At 43.9% G+C, this 24,211-nt stretch overlaps 1 protein-coding gene across 3 annotated transcripts in view; it reads left to right on the top strand.

Moving 5' to 3' along the window:
* CAMKK1 (calcium/calmodulin dependent protein kinase kinase 1) overlaps window positions 1–24,211 on the top strand; it is a 145,957-nt gene that overhangs the window by 39,746 nt on the left and 82,000 nt on the right. For all 3 annotated transcript variants that reach the window (XR_008598397.1, XR_008598398.1, XM_055001185.1), the window contains one exon: window positions 14,555–15,115. Coding sequence is in view for 1 of the 3 variants with exons in the window: in XM_055001185.1 (XP_054857160.1) it covers window positions 14,663–15,115 (453 nt within the window). In the remaining 2 variants the exon portion in view is untranslated. The remainder of the gene's footprint in view (window positions 1–14,554; window positions 15,116–24,211) is intronic.

The raw sequence follows: 24,211 nt of genomic DNA, 5'->3' as shown, positions 1-24,211 counted from the left end.
TTTGTATACTGAATTTTCCCAAGGAAATGCACACGTTTTCCAAACATTATATGAATACTTCAATATCAAACATTTTGTATATTATACATATAAGTGATATACAGTGTCACATAACTAGTATATAAAACTGTATAATGTGCATGCACAATACGAACAAATCTACAAAACCAACGGCAAACAGTGGCAAAACTATACATGGAGATAAAAAGTAACAAAACAGTGCATTGCCTATTCTGCAATTTTTCTTCAGCCACTTTGCCTATGGGTTTCTTGTCCTTTATTGTCCCTACCTTCTAAAATCCCAGAAACCAGTGTGGGGGAGTGCTCTCCTGGCCAATGTGCAGTGACATCACTTCCGGAAATGACATCATTGTGTTGGCTGTGGGAGTGCTCCATGCTTTGTGCAGGGTCGATTCTTTAAGAATTGGCCTCTTTGGGTCTGAAATTGGCCCCTCACGAAGCATAGGAGCACTCCTGCGGCCAGCGCAATGATGTCACTTCCGGAAGTGATGCCATCATGCGCCGACTGGGAGCATGTACACCGCCCATTTGCCAGGTTTGCCTACCAGTGGCAGGCGATCGCAAGGCAGCTTGCCACTTCCCACCAGTCCGTGGGCAGAGGGGCAGACCACCGGGAGTAGTCTTGCCAGCTCCAAGTTGGGAAATTCCTGGAGATCTAGGTGATGAAACCTGGAGAAACCTGGAGAAAGTGGAGTTTGGGGAGGGAAAGGACCTTGGCATGGCATAATTCCATAGAGTCCACCCCCCAAAGTAGCCATTTTCACCAGGTGAATTGATCTCTGTGGCCTGGAGACCAGTTGTAATTCCGGGAGATCTCCAGCCACTACCTGGAGGCTGGCAATCCTAACCGGAAGGCAAGCCCATGTAATGGCCAGGTAATCCAACCCCCCCACCCCCGGACTGGTAAATTGAACGCCTAGCTAGGCTTCAACTCTCGAGTTAAGAGCTGAAAGATAAGAGCCCTTTGGCTCATATTTTTGGGCCTGCCCAGGCCTTAATACATGTGTACCAAGAAGACAGTGATCTCAGCAAAATATTACTCAGCTGGTGCCAGCTATCAGGACTTCCCCATTTTTTCCTTGCCAGAGTTGGGCCTTCTTCTTGGTAGAATAGTTGTGTGCTTTGGGCTATGCCCCCAGGCACAGAAGTGACACATTCTTCTCCGAACTGAATCTCCTGTCCACCGCTTCTCATTTTTTCTTCTTCTCTTCCTTCCCAAGAATGAATGTAAGCAATCTGTTGCCATAGCAATGACAACTACCCTCGTCACCCGGGAAGCGTATAAATACTTAAACGCCTGGCTTTTCTGTCAGCAGCAGCCATTGTCAACTTCCTCAAGTTTTATTGTCATTCTCACACTAAAGCCTTCCAATCTCTTCCCACTCCGTGGTGGGTGTTTAGCACCGTTAATAAAACGAGTTGCTGGGGAGGCAGGCAGGCGAAGGAAGCGCCTTCATTTCATTGGAAGTGTAAGTATCAGCACAGCAGCCTCCAAACTCTCAGGGAGGGCTTGGGCATGCTGGTTTTAGGATGGTGAACTCTGGGTTGGGAAAGTCTTAGAGATTTGGGGATGGAGCCAGGGCTGTATTATTCATAAGGCTGACTAGGCTAGGGTTTGCCTGGGACCTGGAGTCCCTCATCGGGAGATGCCCAGGTCTGTCTGGACTCTCCTGGCGGGGGATTGTGACCCAGTACTTACCCTGGCTTCTTTCCTCACACATGCACGTGTGTTCCCGGCTTGTGTGATGACGTCACTTCCAGGAGTGACGTCATCACATGGGGATCAAAGGGCACCCCTGAGTCAAAGAGGGCCCTTTCCTCACCGGTGTGGGCTGCTCTTGCTGTGGCCGCAACCCGCCCTCGCCGCCACCTGATCTCGTTTAGCGCAAAGGGGCAGCAGTGGCGAAAACAGCTCACTCTTGCTGCTGCCGCTTGTTCTCGTGCCCCCACCGGCTAAGTAAGTGGGCACGTGGGGGGGGGGAAGGGTGGGATCGGGGGATCCCCCGCCCCGGGTGGGAGAATGGGAACCCTAGGCTAGGCCGAAGCCTAGGGGCCCTGCAGGGACTAGGGACCTGTCATTTTTTTTTTGCTGAGGCACACCCCCACATAAATTACAATTAATTGATTCTCTTATATAACGTCTATTAAGATAATTAACTGCTTCCTTGTATAAGTGAAACCAATTGTCTCTTATATTAAAACAATTATCCATAAATTATCTATTTTTAAATAAAGAATAAAATTTTTATTTACTTCAAAATATTACAGTATTGAACAATTATACCCCCAAAATTGTGAATAGAATTCTTCAGGAGATCCTCAAAGTGTATACAGGGCTATGTTCTGTGGCCTAGTATCTACCGTACCAGGGTCAGGCTGTCAGCTGTAGTGAGGTGAAAGATTGAAGTGCCAGAGGGGGCCTGAAATACCTGACAGCCTAGGGGCCCGACCATGGGCTAATACAGCCCTGGATGGAGCCAGGTTTGACAAGGAGTTTGAGGAGGGGAAGGACCTAAACAGAGTATAATGCTGTAGAGTCTACCCTCCAAAGAAGCCATTTTATCCAGTAACAGATCTCTGTAGTATGGAGATTGTTTATAAGTCCATGAGATTTCCAGGTTCCACCTGGAGGTTGGCAGCCATAGCTGGTCTGTCAGTTCAAAGTCCAGAGGCCATGATGGCAGCTGTTTTTAAAGGGGAACATTGGGGGTCATGGCCCTGGGCTTCACAGTTGGAAGGGCGTACATTGATAATGCAAATGGTTCTGGTTCTTTTGCGTTTGAAACTATTAGATCCTTTATCTTTCAACCCAATAACTTTTGTCAACTTTCATCAACACATCCCATTGACTTTGGGCTAACCTAGTAACTTTCGTCAACAGGAGTAAACGAGTTAAGGGTCCAGTAGCACCCAGACTTACAAACTTTATTGTAGCATAAGCTTTTGAGAACCACAGCTCTCTTCATCAGGTGCATCTGATGAAGAGAGCTGTGGTTCTCGAAAACTTATGCTACACTAAAGTTTGTTAGTCTTAAAGGTACTACTGGACTCTACTATTTTGCAGCAACAGACTAACATGGCTAACTCCTCTGGATCTATGAGGGGTAAACGAGGAACTTAAAATCATCCAGAAGCGAGCTAACCTGAGCAGCCCCTGCTACAGCCAAGCATTGCAAGATCTGCTTGGCCCAGATCCAGCTGGCAGTGCTAATGCTGTCTCCTGCATTGTTGCCAACCGGTGGTGGTGTGGGAAGAGGCAACTGATGAACAGATACGGTCACCTTTGCAGCAGGAGGGTCCAAGGCAAGTGATTCCTGCAGAGCTGGCGGAGGTACTGGGTCTTGGCCCTGCTTGCTCCTGGCTACCAGCAGCCCTCCAAGGCAGCAGCTGACTGGGAAGTTTCCCTGTCAGTTAAATCGCTAACCTTCCCCTGTTCATCAGTGCAAATGTAACTCTAGGACCAAGAATCATTTCAGGACTTTGGGTCTGCATCTCATTGACTTTGGGCCAACAAAAGGAGAAAGTGACGTGAACTTCAAGAATCACGGGTTCAATTTGCACGCAAGAGAAATAATATCAAATGCATTTGGGGGTTGAAATAGCAGAGGTGAGAAATTCGATTTCCCGATAGAATTGTGATATTGGCAAACAAGTTCTGAGGATGGGAAGCTTTGGCTCAGACTTAATCACTAGAAACAGGATGACCATGCTGTGGTATTTGAACTCTCCCTGCCTACCTCCCCCCCAAATCCCCCTCAGCAACACATAACAAATGGTTTTAATAACATAAATAGTAAAGTATTTAAAAACTGTTCTTATAAAATCGATAATCCCATTCAAAACCCCATTCTTTCAAAGCTGCTTAGATTTTTGTCGTTTTATTTTAATGCTGTATGAGGCTTGTTTTTGAGTTGTGGTCACCCACCCAACCACCCACAAGGGATACCAAGGGTCATACTAGGCTTGGAAGTGAAGGATCCATTAAAAAAACCCAACTTCAGGGTTAGATCTAAGAATATAAGTAGTACTGGATCAAACCAGTGGGCAGTTTTGCATTTTTCCTGTTTGCAGTGGACAAACCACTGCCCTTGGCCCAGTCTGTCATCCTCAAGACATTGAGGAGCAAGAGGAAAAAATAGCGGGAAAATTCCTCCATAGTGATCTTCTAGGCATTTCTCCATGTCTCTATGGTGTTTACCATAGAGATTGTGGGGAAATTTGTAGACCATCGCCTGGAAATTACATCACATCCTCTGCAGGCATCACCCACAAAATTTTCCAGCATTTGCCAAGGCAGTGCTGGCAACACTTCATAGCCAATACGTGACGGACAGTCTGAGAGTCAAGGAGGGAGAGACGAGATGCAACCCAACCCAACCCTGTAATGTCTAGTTTGATACCCAGAATCAAGGAATGCCTGGTGTTTGACATTGCTTGACCATTTGCTCTAGAGCTCGGGTCCAGCATCAGTGCAACGATTTGCAGTCATTTTCATAAGGACTAGTGCCTTTTCGGAACTCATATGCAATGTGAAGTTAAATGTTGATATTATGGGTAGGTTGTGGTCCCAGCTATTTTTTTTTTGTTAGCCATAAACTTTTTTTCTTTTCTCAAAACCAACAGGTTAAATCATAGTTGCAAGTTTTCCTTAATGTATTTTGTTGGTTAAATTTCCTTCTGGAAGATGCACCCCCCCCCTCTTTTTTTCTGGGCAATTTTTGGTTGATTATTGCTTATACATGCAATTAGTGTAATTGCATCTGATTATGCAAATGAGAATCATCATGTAATTAGAACATGGAACGATAAACTATAGTGCATTTGTGCATTCTCTTTCTCTTTCTCAACTTCCTAACCAACTACATTAACATGGAAGGGGGCTGCTAATGATTTTTCCTGATGGGTCGTTCTGAGCTCAGAATCTCAGGTCATTTTCTTGTGTTTTTGGCTTGTTTGAAATGCAGGGATTGTCACGGGAGTGTAAATTTGACTGGACAAATGGCGCAAACTGGACAGACTCGGTTCAAGCACCTTACGAGATCTTGGTGCTGTGCAGCAGCACTCCTAGTGGAGGGAGTTGGGGACGCATCCTGCTGCTGTGAAGTGTTGTGCTTAAGCCTCTGCCTTGCTTAGGGTTGCCAACTCCAGCTTGGGAGATTCCTGGAGTTTTGAGGATGAAGCCTAGGGAGGAGAGGGTTTGGGGAGGGGAGGGACCTCAGCGTGGTATAATGCCCTAGAGTCCACCCTCTGAAGCAGCCATTTTCTCCAGGGGAACTAGGGTTGCTACTCTCCAAGTGGGTGCTGGAATTACAACCTATTTCCAAAACACAGAGTCTCTCTACACAAGACGGCGGGACACATGTGTGTTAAGTGCTGGGAGACACAGTGTTAGCTGAGAAGAGTAGTTTTGAAAGGAAGAGCTGGCAGACATCGCTCCAGAGGGGACAGATTTTCTCACAGCCCTCCACCTCCTCTGGTATGCCAGACTGTCTCGCTTTCTGGAGCATTTATCCTGCTACCCTCACTGCTTAAAACTCTGAATTAACTGAGCTTCACCAGGGCAAAGGCTCTGGAAGGGGAGAGAGTCCGGCATGCCAGAGGTGGTGGAGGGCTGTGAGAGAATCCGTTGCCTCCGGAACGATCTCCGCTGGCTCTGTCATTTAAAACTACGCTTCCTTGATAACATTGCGTCTCCCAACACGTGAAGAACATGTTTCAAAAATATAGTGTATAGAGACTCACAGAGATCAGTTTTCCTGGAGAAAACAGCAGCTTTGGGGGGGTGGACTGTATGGCATCACATTCCTTCTTTGCTTCCTCCCCTCCCCAGACTCTCCCTCCGTAGGCTTTACCCCTAAATCTCCAGGAATTTCCCAACTTGAAGTTGGCAACCCAAAGGGGAACTGATCTTACTTACTACAATCTCACTCTAGCCTGGAAAATGGCTTCTTATCTCGACACGGCCGACCTGGCCACCTGGATCCATGCTATGGTAACTTGACTATTGTAATGCATTATACATTGGTCTCCCATCTAAATTAACTAGGAGGCTCCAATTGGTGCAAAATGCTGCAGCTCGACTATTATCAGGAGCGAGCAGGAGCTTGAACATCACTCCCATCCTACAGTCACTCCACTGGCTACCTGTCAGTTACAGTGCTCAGTTCAAGGTAATGGTTATTACATACAAAGCCCTTCACGTCCTTGGTCCAGCATATCTACAGGACTGCCTCCCTCCCTATGTCCCTCCTCGGCAGCTTCGCTCATATGAACAGGGTCTCTTGCAGGTGCCAGCCTGTACATGGGAGAAATCAGCAGCAGCCTGTACACGGGCTTACTCTGTGGTGGCCCCTACCCTGTGGAACGGCCTGCCTGGGGAGGTCAGGAGAGCCCTCCACACTCCTGGTTTTCTACAAATAATGCAAAACTGAATTATTCAAAAAGGCCTTTTTCTCAGCCAAGAGGGTGGTATTGTAGGAAAGGGGTCCCAGATGTTTCGCTAATGAGTTAGAAACCATAGATTTCACCATTATGTTGCCTTACATATTGTCTGTTGCTTTAAATATGTACTCCTATATCCTACCTGTGCTTCATGTTGTTTACTGTAAGTCCTAGAATTGATTATGTTCTGTTTCAGCAATTGACACTGTATGGAAATGCCTCTCCTTGTCCTTGCCACTAATTGTACTAATCTCACACTATGTAATCCGCCTTGAGTTTCAGTGAGAAAGGCGGAATATCAATAACATAAATAAAATAAAAATAATAAACAAATAGATCAGATTCTGGGAGATTGCCAGGCCCCAGCTGAAGGTTGGCAAACCTTTTCTTTCTTGCATGCAGGGCTTATTTTCAGCTGGAACGCGGTGGAACGGAGTTCCGGAACCTCTTGAAAATGGTCACATGGCTGGGGGCCCCGCCCCCTGATCTCCAGACAGAGGGGAGTTTAGATTGCCCTCTGCGCCGCTCCAGCGGCACGGAGGGCACTCTAAACTCCCCTCTGTCTGGAGATCAGGGGGCGGGGCCACCAGCCATGTGACCATTTTCTCCGAGGACAACCCACTGAGTTCCACCACCTCTTTTCCCAGAAAAAAAGCCCTGCTTGCATGTAACCTTCTGAATCCTGCGCCGACCTGAATGCACAAGCTAAAGGTTAAGGATCAAAGGTCTCTCAGCCTTCTGCTGTACAGCCCCCCTCCCCATGCCAATAATATTGCACTGCCATGATCCCAATCCCGATTGGACCCCTGAGGCACGTATAGGGTTGCCAGCCCTAGTTTGGGAAATTCCTGGAGATTTGGCGGAGTGCAACCTGGAGAAGGTCGGTTTGGGACAGGAGGGACCTCAGTGGAGTGTGATGACAGAGTCCAACTTCCAAAGCAGCCTTTTTCTCCAGGGCAACTGGTCTCTATGGCCTGGAGATCAGTTGTAATTTCAGGAGATCTCCAGCCACCACCTGGAGGCTGGCAGCCCTAGGCATGTAAGCAGTTAATTCTCTGTAGCTGCTGTCTGGGGGAAAATGGTATCAATTTTAATCCTTATCCTGGAACCAGGGGAAAGATCCACTAAAGACAGAGAGAGGGAAACCGCAGAAGCCCTTTCTTCCCTCTCTCCTCTTAGTGTGTTTACATTGTGGTTTTGTGCTGTAAACTGCTTTGAGTCCGCTGGCAGTTAGCTTCTCAGGCTAGAGCCAGAAAGATTGGCATTCAAAACCTCAGTGAGCTTTTTGGGTGACCACAGTCTCTTGGCCTATCCTACCTCATAGGGTTGTTGTGAGGATAAAATAGGGAGGGCCATATATGTTGCCTTGAGATGCTTGCAGAGAGGGAGGGATTGAAATGGAACAAATAATGAGAAATTAATTGTGAGCGTGTATAATATAAATGCTCAGATATGCAGATGCCCTTGGCCTCTGGAAGGAGACGGTGGGGAACTGTAAAGACTCCTGGAGCACCTTTAAGAATAAGCAACTTTATTGTAGCATAAGCTTTCGAGAACCACAGCTCTCTTCGTCAGATGCTGTCTTTGTCAGAGAGCTGTGATTCTCGAAAGCTTATGCTACAATAAAGTTGGTTACTCTTAAAGGTGCTGCTGGACTCTTTACTATTTTGCAACTACAGACTAACACGGCTAACTCCTCTGGATCTATGAATGGGGAACTGGGCTCCTCTGGAAAGATCAGGGTTGTCCCCCCCTCCCTTGGCATACATGCCACCATCAAAGGAAAAGACATTGACTCCTCCTCTGCTCTGTCTGTGGCAGATAGTTATAGGGCTGGTTTCACTGGCTGCTGCACACCCCTGGCTGCTTATCTGCCCTAGTGAGCCACGTTGGCTTCTAGGAGCAGCTGCTTACCAGATGGAGAGGGCAGGCAAATGGGTGGCATCTGCAGTTCCTAGTGGTGGCAGGTGCTCATCTACCTGGGCAGGTGATCAAAAAGCAATGGAGACTGGGAGCACCAGCTGCTCTCCAGGGGCCCATGCTCTCCATCTGTGTCGGATGGGGCCTGCCAGTCAGCATGTTGCCGAAGTCCCCAAACCTAGAACTATAGATCCATTCTTTCAAATACCAGCTGCACAGCGTTAACAAGCAAACACGGCAATAAACGGCAAGGAAATGCAGCCGTTTTTAGCGCTGCTCTGGGGGGTTCTCCTTCACAGATGCTCCGCAGGGACGGAGATGAATTGTAAACAATTATGGACTAGAAGCTCCGAGGGGAAGTTGGTTTTTATTTTGGAACAGCTTCATTTCCTTTTTGGCAAGACCTCAAAACACCAGCTTATGGCTCCCTCCCTAGTGGATTTGCCTTCACGTGGACAGAAATGTGTTTTTGGTTTCAGAGAAGACTATAACATTACCAGTAATAATGAATTCTTATTAATATTGATGATGGTGGTTAGCAAAATGTTCGTAATTTATTGGCTCCTTCCTATTCTGAGCCAGTCAGATAGGGCTCAGCGTTAGAGCCTCTCTGCTTTGCAAGCAGAAGGTCCCAGGTTCAATCCCTGATATAAATGACGTGGCAGATCTTTGCCTGAAACCTTGGAGAGTCCATGCCTGTTCAAGGAGACAACTGTGACCTGGACAAACTGAAGGTCTGACTCAATATAAAGGCAGCTTTATGGGTTTGTGTAACTGTTAACTGCATTGCTGTCAAGTCGCAACTGACTCATGGCGACTCCCAGGGCCATGGGGTTTTGAAGGCAAGAGATGAGCAGAGGTCGTTTGCCGTTGCTTTCTTAGAGTTGCTCATTCTGGGTTGGGAAATTTCTGCAGGTTTGCGGGTAGAGCCTTGGGAGGGCAGGATATGGGGAGGGGACGGACTTTGGTGGGATATAATGCCACGGATTCTGTTCTCCAAAGCAGCCATATCCTCCAGGGGAATTTATCTCTGTAGTCTGGAGATCAGTTGTAATTCCAGAAGATATCCAGGCCCCACCTGTAGGTTGGCAACCCTACTTCTTCTGCTTAATAACCCAAGTCTTTCTTGGTTACCCATCCAAATATTAACCATGGCTGACCCTGCTTAGCCAGTAAGTTTTTGATGAGATTGGGCTAGTCTGGGCTATTAGGTTGCTGTGAGTATCTGGCAATTAGTTTATCAGGCTAGGACCAGAAAGACTGGCATTCAGTTTGGTGTAGTGGTTAAGAGCAGCAGGACTCTAATCTGGAGAGCCGGATTTGATTCCCCACTCCTCTGCTTGAAGCCAGATGGGTGACCTTGGGCTAGTCACAGCTCTCTGGAGCTCTCTCAACATCATCCACCTCACAGGGTGATTGTTGTGAGGATAATAATAACAGACTAGGGTTACCAGCCTCCAGGTAGTGGCTGGAGATCTCCTGGAAATACAATTGGTCTCCAGGCCACAGAGATCAGTTCATCTGGAGAAAATGGCAACTTTTGGGGTGGACTGTATGGAATTATGCCATGCCAAGGTCCTTTCCCTCCCCAAACCCCACTTTCTCCAGGTTTCACCTCCCAGATCTCCAGGAATTTCCCAACTTGAAGCTGGCAACCCTATAAGAGACTCTGAAAACTACTGTGAGTGGGCATTAAGTTGTCCTGAAGGGCAGTGTATAAATCGAATGTTATTATTAAATCCTCAGTGAGCTTTTTGGGTGACCACAGTCTCTTGGCCTATCCTACCTCATAGGGTTGTTGTGAGGATAACACAGGGAGGGCCTTATATATTGCCTTGAGATGACTCCAGAAAGGGAGGGATTGAAATGTAAGAAATAAAACCCTCTTCCTTTTGGGCATCTGCTACTACATCTCCAAAGGTCACTCCAAGTAATTTCATTTTTTTCTCTTAAGATTTGTTTCAAGTCGAGCTTGAGCAATAGCAGGTTTATGTGGTTGGCCTCTTAGGGGTCTTTCCACTGCAGAACACAGGTAGGGTTTGTCTCTCTACCGTACGAAACAGATAATGCAGTGTCGAGAAAACTGGCTTGTCAGTGAAGAAGCCACTAGTATAGCATTCCCCCTTGATGGATGCAATCTCTATATGCTGTGGTTTTTTTTAAAAAAAAATACAATGCTCCCTCACCCCTGCAGTCGGAAATAGTGAACAAACAGCTTAGCAAACAATTTTGCTTGCAAGACAGATACAACGCTGTGCAGTTTTATGCAAATACCAAGTAAAGGCACAAAAGCAGAGGCATCCAGTGTTTCCTCCAGAATTTGGGCAAAGAGATTGTAGTGTTCAAACTAACAGTTTAGAGAGATTCCTGTCTATTTTCCTGTGATAAGGAATTGGTAATTTATGGACTTGCCCTAAGATTGCATGGATTTAGTGATGAAACAAAGCTTAGAGACTGCCTTATATTTTAGTCGTTGTTCATATTAAAACCGTTGTAAGCAATGCTTTATCTGGGGACCAGAAATACTACAGTTAGAATCATTCTTCATCTCTGCATGTTTACCAGTATAAAAATTGTCATGACTCTTTATCCATATGCATGGATAAACAAGGAACAAAAAAAATCTTGGGAAGAACAGCTTCCCAAAAGAAGCTCCAAATGTTCACCTACAGCTGCTGTTTGTTGCCTTCCTCTGATTTTTTTAACTGCGCTGAACATTTGAGATCTTCCACATGAAAAGCGGATGTTCTACCCTGAGCTATGAGCATAGGCCAGCCAGCCCTTGGCTGACTATCCCCGAGAGCAATGAGGGGTCAGAGACTTCAAAAATCAGCATCACATGATGTTGTGGTGTCATGTCCAGTTTCTGACCTGGAAGTCACATCACAGTGTCGGCGATGCTCTAAGAATTTCCTAAATCACTATGGTTTTTATCATAGAGATTTGTGGAATTCCTAGAATGTCCTGCAATGCTGTGAACTGGAAGTGATGTCTTGGTATCATGTGATACCGTTTTTGCCCCAAGCTGTTCCACAGAGAGGCAAGTGGCAACCAGGCAGCCCTAACCGTGGCCTTTCCTACTGTTATTTACAAAGAAGAATCGATCTGCTGTTGCAACAGTATTTTTGTCAAACCCCAACGAAGAGAAATTACTGACATTGCATGTTGGTTATTTAATATAAGCATGTTCTGTTTTTTTCAGGCAAGACTGCCCTCTTTCTCTTGACAATTCTTCTCCCTCCCCCTGCATGCTCATTTCTTTAGCTTTCATTTAAAAATAGCATTGCCTGATGATTGGGAAGTCAGAAGCAGAAGTATCTTTTCACTAATCTTGCAGAGATTTGTGTCCCTAAGAGTTAGATTTGGAAATGGTCTTGGGTCACCTCCTCCCCGGTTGAATGCCTCTTGCATAGTCAGTGCAAATGGGCCAACGTGCGATCATTCTTCTCTATTAAAGCCTTTTCTAGTTCCTCTTAGAGCAAGTGTAAATACTTCTTAGCAGCTCCTTTTCCCAGCACGACTTGTACTCATCTTCTAAATACTTGGAGAGAGAGGGAGAAGGTATACCGTAGATCCCTGATCAATTTCTGGTGAGCCACTTAGCACCTAGTGGTTGCTAAGTCACCAGCTGGTGGTCAGTCCTTCCCAAGTGTTAATAAGCAAGCATGTGATTCCAAATGCACAGTTTGGAAGCTACAGTTAGTATGAAATACATTTGCAAGGCTGCCGATAGATAATTTTTATTTATTTATGTCATTTATTGTCTGCCTTTCTCACTGAGACTCAAGGCGGATTACACAGCGTGAGATTAGTACAGTCAATATCAAGGACATTTCCATAATGCCATAGGGTAAATCCAAGTTTACAAAGACACAGCATTAGCAGGAATCCAATACAGAGCTGAAGAAATGCCATAACAGAACATAAGCCATTCTAGGGCTGACAATAGACAGCATGAAGCACGTAGCTCATTGGAGCACATATTTAAAACAACAGATAGTACATAAGGCAACATAGTGATGAAGTCTGTAGTCCTTATTCATTAGTGAAGCATCTGAGAGCCCCTCCCATCGTTTGTGGACAGCTAGGAAAGTGGGGGCTCTCCTGACCTCCTCAGGCAGACCGTTCCACAGGGTAGGGGCCACCACAGAGAAAGCCCATGTACGGGCTGCTGTTGATTTGACCCTTGTGCAGGCTGGCACCTGCAGGAGACCCTGTTTCAATGAGTGAAGCGGCCATGGAGGAACATAGGGAGGGAGGCGGTCCCGTAAGTATGCAGGACCAAGGCCATGAAGAGCTTTGTATGTGATAACTGATACCTTGAACTGATAGGTAGCCAATGGAGTGACTAATAGTCACTGGGATTGCATTTAGAGTTGCTAAGTTGTAGACAGGGCCTCGAAATCTCCCATAATTACAATTGAGCTCCAGACTACAGAGATCAATTCCTCTGGACAAAATGGTTGCTTTGGAGGGGGGACTCTATGGCATATACCTGCCCCGAGGTCCCTCTTTTATTCTCTATTGAAGCGTAAATCCATGGGTAAGATTGGTCAAATATCTAGACTCACATTTGCTTACGTTTAATGCTGAAGTATGAGTTCTGCTCTGTTAGGCACCCATGTAACGTAAAAGAGATAGATGAAGTTTAAAACCTTAGGGAATAAGGGAATAAAAGAGGAAAATGGATACCAGAGAACAGAAGCACAAAGATTATGTAATATCTGAGGCATCTCGTTATATAAATAGAACGAATGTTAACTGTTGTTTATATTTGAAACTCATACTTGATGTAAAATCCAAATGTTTCTTCCTTCCTGCGTCCACAATTCAAAATGACAAGGTTTCCGGGACTGAGCCAAAAAGCTGATATGTACACTTAATGTGTTTAGAGAAAATGTTTACTTTCAGAAACTTGCTTTTAGCAGCCTTCCTGAAATTATTCTTCATGTAGTGCGTAACTAATTAATGGGATTATTTGCCACAGAATATGGCAATGGCCACAAGCTCAAACGGCTATGAAAAGACAGAAGACCTGTTCAGACAGAAGGATAGCTCTATCAGCTGTGGTGGCTGAATGGAACCTCCATGTTCAAAGGCAATCTACCTCAGAACAGCAGTTGCTGTAGAGCAAGAACAGGGCGCGGTGGCTGGTTGTGTTCATTCCCTGCTTGTGGAGTGCCCGGAAAGATCTGACTTGCCATTGTCTGAAATAGGATGCTAGACTAGAATTGTTTTTATAATAATCATAATAATAAATCTAATGCAAATTGGTAATTTAATACAAATGTTCTGTAGGAGTGGATTGTCAGCTGGAACTAGCTCTGTCCAGGAATGTGTGTTAAAGTGCAATCAAGTTGCAGCTGACTTATGGCATCCTCATAGGGTTTTCAAATCAAGAAATGAAGAGAGTTGGTTTGCCAGTGCCTGCCTCTGCACAGGTACCCTGGACTTCTCTGGTGGTCTCCCATCCAAGTACTAACCAGGACCAACCCTGCTTAGCTTCCAAGCTCTGACAAGATTGGGCTAGCCTGAGTTCTCCAGGTCAGAGCATATCTATTTTACCATATGGAAATTCCATGTACAAAAGTAGTCTACCTCTGTGTACTAAAGATTGTTGGCAAAGATCAAAGAAAACTTCTGGATTTCCTTGAAAAATCTGGCTACTACTGAAAATAAAAGATTGAACCAGATCAACTTTTGTTCTAATCCTACTTGGCTCATCATGTGTTCTGGAGTACTCAGGAAGAATTTTTTACTCAGTTAATAGGGATGTGCTGCAAGAAATGGCTTCGAGAGATACCTTGGTAAAGGGACAGGGACTGTAGACTATACTACTGGGTACTATATCCTATTGAATTGTTTATTGAATATCCCAGCTATTGATCATATTTAGTTGCAATGAAGACTCTGCCTTGAGTCTTAGTGAGAAAGGCAAACTATACATGCATGCATGCATGCATGCAAGCATACATACATACATACATACATACATAGTCCTTGTTCACACAGTGGTGTCCAGTGACATGTCCTTGGGTCTGATGATACAAAAGCTAATGAGTATGGGAGCAGTTTTGATAGTGGAAGAATAAACATGGAACACGTTGGCTAGTCACTGAGAAATCATAAGCTATGCCATTTCTTAACTGCTCCTTCTTTCGATTCTTTCCAGAAATTCATGCCGTCAGACTCTCTGCTCCGCGTGCTTCCCATGAGCTGTAAAAGCCAAACAGCCTGCATTGTTATTTGAAAACCCCCCCAAAGCGAAGAGGACTCAAGGATGGGAGATTCTCTGGCGAATACCACAGGCGGGAGCCCAGAGATGTATTGTAAAGATACTCAAACTGAACTTGCCGAAAGAGTAGCTGCTATTGACGTTGCTGTGGGCCCTGATGCCGTGACCCAGAATGGTCAGGAAACTGTAAAAGAGAGTGATGCTGTGTGTACTAAGAATGTTGCTAACAACCAAAGGAATGGGATCAGCATTGAACGGGGGTCCTCTGAAGAGCTGGACGGGGCTCACGAACTGATGGCACCCAAGAGAGTCCCAGCAAGGCCCATTCTCTCTGGGAGGAAGTACTCTCTTCAAGAACGGTCCACTGGAAATTACTTGACTTCTACCGATGCCCAAGGCTTTGGTCCTTATGCCACAGGGCCTTCCACACACATCTCACCGCGGATCGTGAGGAGACCAACGATAGAGTCCCATCGCGTCTCCATCTCTGATGCTGCGGTAGGTTTTGCGGTCTACTTTTGATGGTGGTATACTGTTACTGCAAACAAAAATGTAAATCATCATCATCATACCTTTATTGGCATAATAGAAACATAAAATAGCATTCACAATCAATAAGAAGTTGAAATCATGTACATAACATAAAAACATAAAATTAACATAAGACCTCATTTTACAGCATATTTGGATTTGATCTTAAGTATTTCCTCCAAAAGTTTTGCAACCTCTCTGGTCATTTCCATTACCAAATCGCTCAATAAGAACTGACAGTCGTGCCGTTTTCACACTGCCAAATATAACGCAGATTTTGCGCAATGAATCTCTTACCAGCTATCCGCCTTGTTGCGACTCGCTGCGCCTCGTTGCGCTTCCTTGCACTCCCAGCAGCTCACACGTCTGCAGAAATTGCGCGGCAGTGGGCGGTAACTGCTCATGTCACAGTTGACATCAGGGCCTTACTGCCCGCTTTTTCCACCTTTTTTGAGGGGGGGGGTCAGAAACTTTTGCGCTACATCGCTGTTTCAATAGGTAAATAGATAGAAACATTGCAATTGCGCAAATCTCTTCCTTTTTAAAAAGAAAAATTAGTCTGGATTGCCTGCCGGCACAGACTGATGGGAACCCGCCATTTTGCGGCCGCCCAGAGACACTCTTAAGAACAGAGAGGTTCTCTTTCTCCTAGTGCCCAAATCACATCATTTATTGATCACATGCTGAACGTGACAGGCAGCCACAGTACAAACATCACAATTGCACAAATCTTTCTTTTTAATTGGTCTGTACTGCCCACCGGCACACCGGCACAGACTGGAAAAGGGGGGGAGGGGGAGGGGCTCAGTGGGGAGACGTTTCCCAACTGGTGAAGCATTCCCAATGGTTCCCAATCGGTTCCAGTCGTTCCCACAAACCGCTTAAAAAGCATCATTAAGCGGAATAAACAGAACTCCACAGGTATGCACTGGTTTTAGAGGAAGAAAAGTGATATTATGCACGAGTTTTGTGCTACACTAAGGCAGTGTGAAAACGGCCTTGATCACACTGTTCTGAAAGGCTATTTCCTGGGAAAGACTATCAAACAAATTCCTACGTAGGTTTGCATAAAACCAGCAGTCGAGCATTATGTGCTGATTTGGGAAGATTCACTCCACAAGGGCAGAGCCGCTCGTGGAAAGGGGCTTGCTGGTATCTTCCACAGAGAACGTTAAAAGAGAATACATACTATCTGGCCAACATAAAAGCCCTATGTTGAAGGGGAATCTCAAGATCGTATGCTGTTACTGCAAACAGAAATGTAAATCTAAAAAGATATTTTCAGTCATTAAAGTAAGGCATACCAGAGGCCTGCCAAACTTGTGCAACGGGTGCATGCAATATACTATGGTTATGTGTCCCTGTGTTGTGTGAACAGAGGCAATGTATGTATTTATTTACCATGTATGTACCGCTTCAGTACGTGAGAACTGATCACTGGTTTTTTTCAGGGTTCATTTTCATGTTTACCGAAACGTGTACACGCCTGGTAAATATAATCAAAAAGAGTCCAGTAGCACCTTTAAGACTAACCAATTTTATTGTAGCATAAGCTTTCGAGAATCACAGTTCTCTTCGTCAGATGCATGGAGGGCCAAAAGAAACTGGTCAGATATAGAGGAGGAGAGGGGAGGGCGGAGTAGATGCAAACAACTCCTTCTGATATGGAGATGCAAACAGCTCATTCTGATATGGAGATCAGTTTGCTTCTGTAAAGGTTCAGAGGAGTTAGCCGTGTTAGTCTGTAGTAGCAAAATCAAAAAGAGTCCAGTAGCACCTCCAAATATGTGTGTTTCTCTGAGCGTCCTCACTGTTAGCCTGACACTCTCATTGCTATTCCAACTGGCTATCTAGGAGAAACTGTCCAGGAGTAAAAGGGACAGACTCCATTTTCTGATCCCTGTTCTGGTAAATCATTGTTCCTTTCTTGCCTTGAGGATTGCCTTGTTAACACATTTTATTGTGAGATGCTAGATTTGTTCAGGAATTGGCTCCCTTTCCAGAGACTTTTGGAATCGGAGCACATGAAGCTGCCGTCAAGATCTTTATTGTCAAAACAAGAGATGGGCACGAACAGGAAAAAAACCCAAACATGTTGTTCATTGTTTATTGCCATCCACGAACAGGGATTCATGAATAGAGATGGGCACGATCCACATTACGATCGAAAAAACCCCACGATAATGGCGATCGCGCGATTGGGACCCAGCAGATCGTGCTCGGGCACGGCCAACAATCCAGCGGTCGGGAGGGGGGCTGGATCGAGGCTTGATCGGGGCGATCGTGCTCGGATTGGGAAGCCAGACACTCAGGTGCCAGCAATCTATTCCCCTGGCAACGGAGCCAGGGGAATGCCTGAGCTGTGTTTGCCCTCCTTCTGTCGCCCTGGAAACCCGAATGGAAGCCCAGCTTGCCTTGATCAGCAGGGCTTCCTTCCAACCATGGAGCAGCAAAGCAGTCACCCGCTGGGAAAAGACACCCAAGGGAGGGAGGGGGAAGGGGGTGTTCTGTAGCCATGGGCACTCCAATCTCATCCCTGCAAACCCTGATAGGCAGCTCTGACAGCCAAACACAGACAGCCAAACACAAACACAGATGCCGCCGGCATCACCCACCATTCCTGTATTGCTGGAAACAGCGGGGCACCCCTCCGCTTTTGCGTCCATGATCCACGATCCACAGATCGGAAATGGGAGATGATCGGTGTGGATCGTTAATTCGGGATCGTCGCCGGCGCCGATCCACGATTGGCTTGATTGGTATTTTTTTTTGGATCGTGCCCACCTCTATTCATGAACATCGACGGACATGACATGTTCATGAACATGTTCATAGATGGAGGCTCGTGGGAGCCAGAACGGCCCCTTGGGACTTAGGTGAACTTGAGCCGAGGAAAGGAGAGTCCATGGGTCTCCCCCTTTCATGTCATTTTCTCTTCACAGTGGCAAAACCTGGACTGTCTGCTGGAAGCTACTTTGAGATGTTACAAGCTGACCTTCCCAATGTCCAATACCCACCAAATTTGCAGGGGACATAGTCCTCTCTGTCCTTTGAAGACCCCCCAAGTTTCAGAGAGATTGGACCCTGAGAAAGCCACGATCCATGGGTCCCTCCCTTTCCTGTCATTTTCTTTTCACAGTGGCAAAAACTGGACTGTCTGCTGGAAGCTACTTTGAGGGATTACAAACCAGAAGGAAAGCCAGAAGGAGTTCAGACAGAGTTCAGACAGTCCATGCCTATTTTGCCAGAGGAATTGATTGAAAGGCGCCAGACTGTCTGGCTTTACGAACGGCTGACGAACACCACGAAGAGGGCTTGGAACGAACACGTTTGCCGGGAATGGGGCCTCTTGAACAGCTTGCTTGCGAACAGCGGATTGGGCTGTTCGTGGCTTTTTTTTGTTCATATTGCTGTTCGTGCCCATCTCTAGTCAAAACCCCATTCCCATTTAGACATGAAACCGGCGGAAACCTCCCGTATTGAAGCAGCCTTAGTAGTGTGCAGCAAATTAATTTTTTTAAAAAAACAATCCATGTTCTACCCTGTATAATTGTTCATTGATCTGAAATTTAGCTTTTCAAATGCCCTGGGTCTTAGTTTGGGCCTAGGAGAAAAAAGCTTTCCATGGACCAGCTGTGACCAAATATTTCGCATGTTCTTTCAGAAAGGCAATAATAGCCATTATTTCTTCTTCTAAGGTTCTAATTACTCTATTCCATTAAAGACCAAAATCTAGTTGGTCTTTAAAGTGCTACTGGACCCAAATCTTGCTCTTCTACTACAGACCAACACAGCTACCCACCTGAAACTAACAAATCTAGTTCCTACAAAGGCTTCAGTTTGTTAGAAGCTATTGCTATTAGGGCTGCCTCCTGTGTGCATGTTTGGAGAAGATTAATAAAAAAAAAACACTTTAAATTTTGTTGTCACATTCCTTTATTACAATACGGTTTCTACTTATTTTTGTTGGTTAGTAAGTTTCTTACGGCATGTTTTTTTTTTTTTTGAAAAAATTTTTTATTGGGTTAGAGTCCATTATTTTTACATTTACATTCAATTTTCCCCAATTTTCAATTTCTAACCCCCTCCCTTTCCCCCCCATTTTTTTGACTTCCAACAGTTTTCCAACCCTTTGTCCCTTTTCCCTTACTTCTATTAGATTCCTCTATCTAGAACAAATATATATTCTCCATTATTCTAAGCAGTACATCCTTAACTATTTTTAATGTTATATACCCAAACTGTAAGTCTTTATTTCCATCTTAGATAAACAATTTATCCCATTTTCCATTTTTTAAGTATTTCTATATATCATAAACCATATAAATCTTACATTCATTTAAATCAAACAATTTGACTTATTCTCTATATATTACTCATTCTGTCTTTTTATAATAATTCTCTGTAACTCTCATCACATAGTCAATCAATTTGACTCGTCTATACCTTCAGACATTCAGTTTGGTGCATTGTACAAATCTTGTCAAAGAAAGAAAATATTATTAGTTACTCAATCCTTATACTTAATCCTTATAGTTAATTATTTTCTATCAATATCCTGTTTATTAGCCTATATATATCTATATATATGTCAATCTGTTAATCTGACTGCTTATAAATTCACATTTATCTCTTCTCCCCCCCGGTAAAGTCACCCCCCTCTACATTTTATTATACTTCAGTAGTTCTCAAACTGCCACAGTTTTCCTCCCACCTCCCATTTCTTCTCCAGATATTGTTTCAGCTTCTCCCAGTCTGTGTTAAACTGCCCTGAGTCCAGATTTCTCAGTTTTCTTGTCATCTTATCCATTTCAGCCATATACAGCAATTTGTAGATCCAATCTTCGATAGTTGGCACTTCTTGTACTTTCCATTTTTGCGCATACAAAAGTCTAGCTGCTGCCGTCATGTAAAATATCAGTGTCCTGTGATGAGCTGGAATTCCCTCCATTCCCAAGTTCAGTAGCAGGAGTTCTGGGTTCTTATTGATTTGAAATTGTAAAATTTCACTCATTTCTCTTATTATTACCCCCCAGTACTGCCTAGCTACCTCACACGACCACCACATATGATAGAGGGAGCCCTCATGCTTCCTACATTTCCAGCATTTATTAGAAGTGTTCAAATTCCCTAGTGCAATCTTCTTTGGTGTCATGTACCAACGATAGATCATTTTGTAGATGTTCTCTTTGATATTTGTACATGTCGTTGTCTTCATTGTAGTCTTCCACAAGTATTCCCATGCCTCCATTGTTATTTCTTTATTAAAATTTATAGCCCATTTCACCATTTGTGTTTTAACTGTCTCATCCTCGGTATACCATTTCAACAGTACCTGGTATACCTTGGATATTCTTTTCTTGTCCTCTTTAATAAGGGTCTGCTCTAGTTCCGAATTCTCTGTTCGTATACCTCCCTTTACAGAGTCCGAGTTATACAAGTCTCTAACCTGTCTATACTGGAACCAATCGTAATTAGGTGATAGTTCCTCTTGCGTCTTTATTTTAAGTTTAGCTGCTTCCGTTTTAGTTACTTCTTTGTAAGTTAAACATTGTCGTTTGTTATCAACAGCTCTCGGGTCTATCACCTCATATGGAACCACCCACCAAGGAGTTCCTTCTTGTAGATAATTTCTATACTTCTTCCAGATTGTGTATAGACTTCTCCGTACAAAATGGTGCAGGAACATCGAGTTGACCTTTACTTTATCGTACCATAGGTATGCGTGCCATCCAAATATTTTTTTGTATCCCTCTAGGGCTAATAATTTCTTGTTCTTTAGTGTCATCCACTCTTTCAACCAAACTAGGCAGATTGCATCGTGATAAAGTCTCAGATTGGGCAGTTGCATTCCGCCTCTTTCCTTTGCATCTTGTAAAACTTTCATTTTCACTCGAGGCTTCTTGCCTGCCCATACAAAGTCTGAAATTTTCCTCTGCCATTTTTCAAATTGTTTAGAGTCTCTGATGATTGGTATTGTCTGTAGCAAAAACATCACTCTTGGTAACACATTCATTTTGACTGCTGCAATCCTACCCAACCATGACAGATTGAGCCTATTCCATTTAATCAAGTCTCTCTCTATCTGAGTCCATAGTTTTTCATAATTATTCTTGAATAAATCAATATTCTTAGCAGTCAGTTCAATTCCCAAGTATTTCACCTTACTTGTTACTTCACAGTCCGTTGTTTCCATTAACAATTGTTGTTTCTGCTTAGTCATATTTTTACATAATATCTTTGACTTCTTTTTGTTAATATAGAAACCTGCCAAGTCTCCAAACTCCTTGATCTTGTCTATCACTTTTGGCATGTTCTCCAGTGGGTCCTCTACGATTAACATTATATCGTCCGCAAATGCTCTGACCTTGTATGAATAGTCCTTTATTTTTATTCCTCGAATTTCCTCGTCTTGTCGTATTTGTATCATCAGGATCTCCAATACTAAAATGAACAACAGTGGAGACAACGGGCAACCTTGTCTTGTTCCTTTACTTATAATCAGTTTCTTAGTCAGTTCATCGTTCACCACAATTGCTGCAGTCTGGTCTCTGTAAATTTCCTTAATTGCTCTGATGAATCTTTCTCCTAATTGTAGCTTTTCCATAGTGGCAAACATAAAGTCCCAGTTTAAATTGTCAAATGCCTTTTCAGCGTCAACAAAGAAGAAACCAACCTCTTTATCACAACGCTTATCATAATATTCAATAGCATCAATCACTGTCCTTAAATTGTCTCTTATTTGTCTGTCTGGCAGAAAGCCTGCTTGTTCCTCCTCTATAACTTCCGAAAGCCACCCCTTCAGTCTCTCCGCCAGTATCTTCGCAAAAATTTTATAGTCATTGTTGAGTAACGATATAGGTCTGTAATTTTTCACATTAGTCAAATCTTGGCCCTCTTTTGGGATCAATGATATGTTCGCTTCAGACCAAGTGTCTGGGATCCTTTGGTCCCTTAGAACTCCATTGATCACCTCCTTTAGGAATGGTGCCAGCTCATTGGCCATAGTCTTATAAAATTTAGCTGTAAGTCCATCTGGCCCTGGCGCCTTTCCTAGATTTGCAGATTGTATTGCCTTACTTATTTCCTCATCCGTTACCTCACTATTCAATTTACTTCTCCAAGCGTCCAAAATTTCTGGAAGTGTCATTTTCTCCAAATATGACGCTATTGAGTCTTTATTTACTTCTCTCTTGTTGTACAATTTAGCGTAGAATTTATAAAAGGCTCTACTAATGGTAGTCTGTTCCAGATACGTTTTGTCATCTTCACAAATTCTGTTTATTGTTTTCTTTTCCCTTCTCTTCTTCAGTTGCCATGCCAGGTACTTCCCAGGTTTATTTGCACCCTCAAACGCTTTCTGATTCAGCCTTTTGAGATTCCACTCCAATTCTTTGTTACTCATTGCTGTTAGCTGTTCTTGCAATATTTTAATTTCCTGATATAATTTCTTTTTCCCTGGTCTCTTTTTTAACTGTGTTTCCTTAGTTTTTATTTTCTCCTCAATCTCTTGTCTCTTCTCCTCTTTCTTCTTTCTTGCTCTACCATTTAAGTCCATTAGTATGCCCCTTATAACCGCCTTATAAGCATCCCAAACTTTATCAGTTGGTACTTCTTTATTCACGTTGTATTGTATGAAAAACTTTGTCTCTCTTCTCAATATTTCCATATTCTCTTTTTCCTGTAGCAAGTCCTCGTTTATTCTCCATGCTTTCCTTTTTCTCCTTTTCCCTAATTTCCACATAATTGGATTGTGATCTGAGCCTACCATCGGCATTATTTCTGCATCCTTAGTCCATAACGCCAAATCTTTTGAGGCCCAGATCATGTCAATTCTTGATAGTGTGGAGTACCTTGCAGAATAAAAAGTAAACTGTCTACCTTTAGGATATTCTCTCCTCCATACATCTTCAAGAGTCTCTTGTTGAATCAACTCAAAAAAGAGCTTTGGTAATAGTCCTCTTTTCTTTTGTGCCATTGTAGTCTTTTTATCCAGTTCCAAGTCTGTCACTCCATTGAAATCTCCAGCAAGAATTATCTGATCATATGAAAGATCGTCTAAATGCTTCCTCAAATCTTCAAAGAAGCTCTCTTTTGCACCGTTAGGTGCATAGATTCCGACTACCAACACTCTCTTTAAGTTCCAAGTACATTCCACTGCTACAAATCTGGCTTCCACATCTTTCATTATGAATTTTGGTTGTAGCTCCTCTTTTACATACAACACCACTCCTCTTTTTTTCTTACTTGAGGCCGCTACAAAGTCCTTGCCCAATTTTCCCAATTTTAAATATTTTACATCCTGTTTTCGAATATGAGTCTCTTGCAAACAAACAATATCACATTTTTGTTTTAATAGCCAGTGAAAAATATTTTTTCTCTTATTCGGTGAGTTTAGTCCATTTACATTCCAAGATAATACTTTACACTCCATATTCATAATCTTGTTGGTAAGTCTTTTTCATTGTCCCTTATAAATCGCTCCATCTCCCTCTCAGATCTGATACGCTTTTTGGCACCTCCAAATTCGAAGGACAAACCCTCTGGGAGCTCCCATCTGTACCTGATTTTCATGTCCTTCAACATCTGGATTAGCGCTTTATATTTTTTCCGATCTAGTAACACTGATCTGGGTAGTTCCTTCATTATAATGATTGTCTTGCCATCGATCTCCAATGGATCTTGAAATTGTTTAGTCACAATCTTCTCTTTCATGTTTCTTGTTGTAAATTGTACAATCACGTCCCTTGGTACTTTCCTCTGGGTTGCAATTCTCGAATTCACACGATATGCCACATCTAGGATAGCCACAACATCCTCCTCCTCCTTCCCCAGGTATTCAGCTAACACCTCCGTCATCTGTTCTTGCGCTGTCTTTCCTTCCAATTCCAGCAGACCGCGAAATCTCAGCTGCTTCTCCATATGTCCACTTTCCGCAACAGCCATCCTTCCCCTCATCAGCCTCATCTCTGTTTGTTGCGTATCTGCTAAGTTCTCCATCACTCCTTCTACTGTTTTAACTCTCTGCTGCGTCCCTTGTAATTCACTTTGTATTGTTTCCAT

Source organism: Eublepharis macularius, chromosome 17 (assembly GCF_028583425.1).
Source record: "Eublepharis macularius isolate TG4126 chromosome 17, MPM_Emac_v1.0, whole genome shotgun sequence".
NCBI classification, from domain to species: Eukaryota; Metazoa; Chordata; class Lepidosauria; order Squamata; family Eublepharidae; genus Eublepharis; species Eublepharis macularius.
Note: the sequence above shows the minus strand (reverse complement) of the source record. Positions and strands in the feature narration are given on the sequence as shown.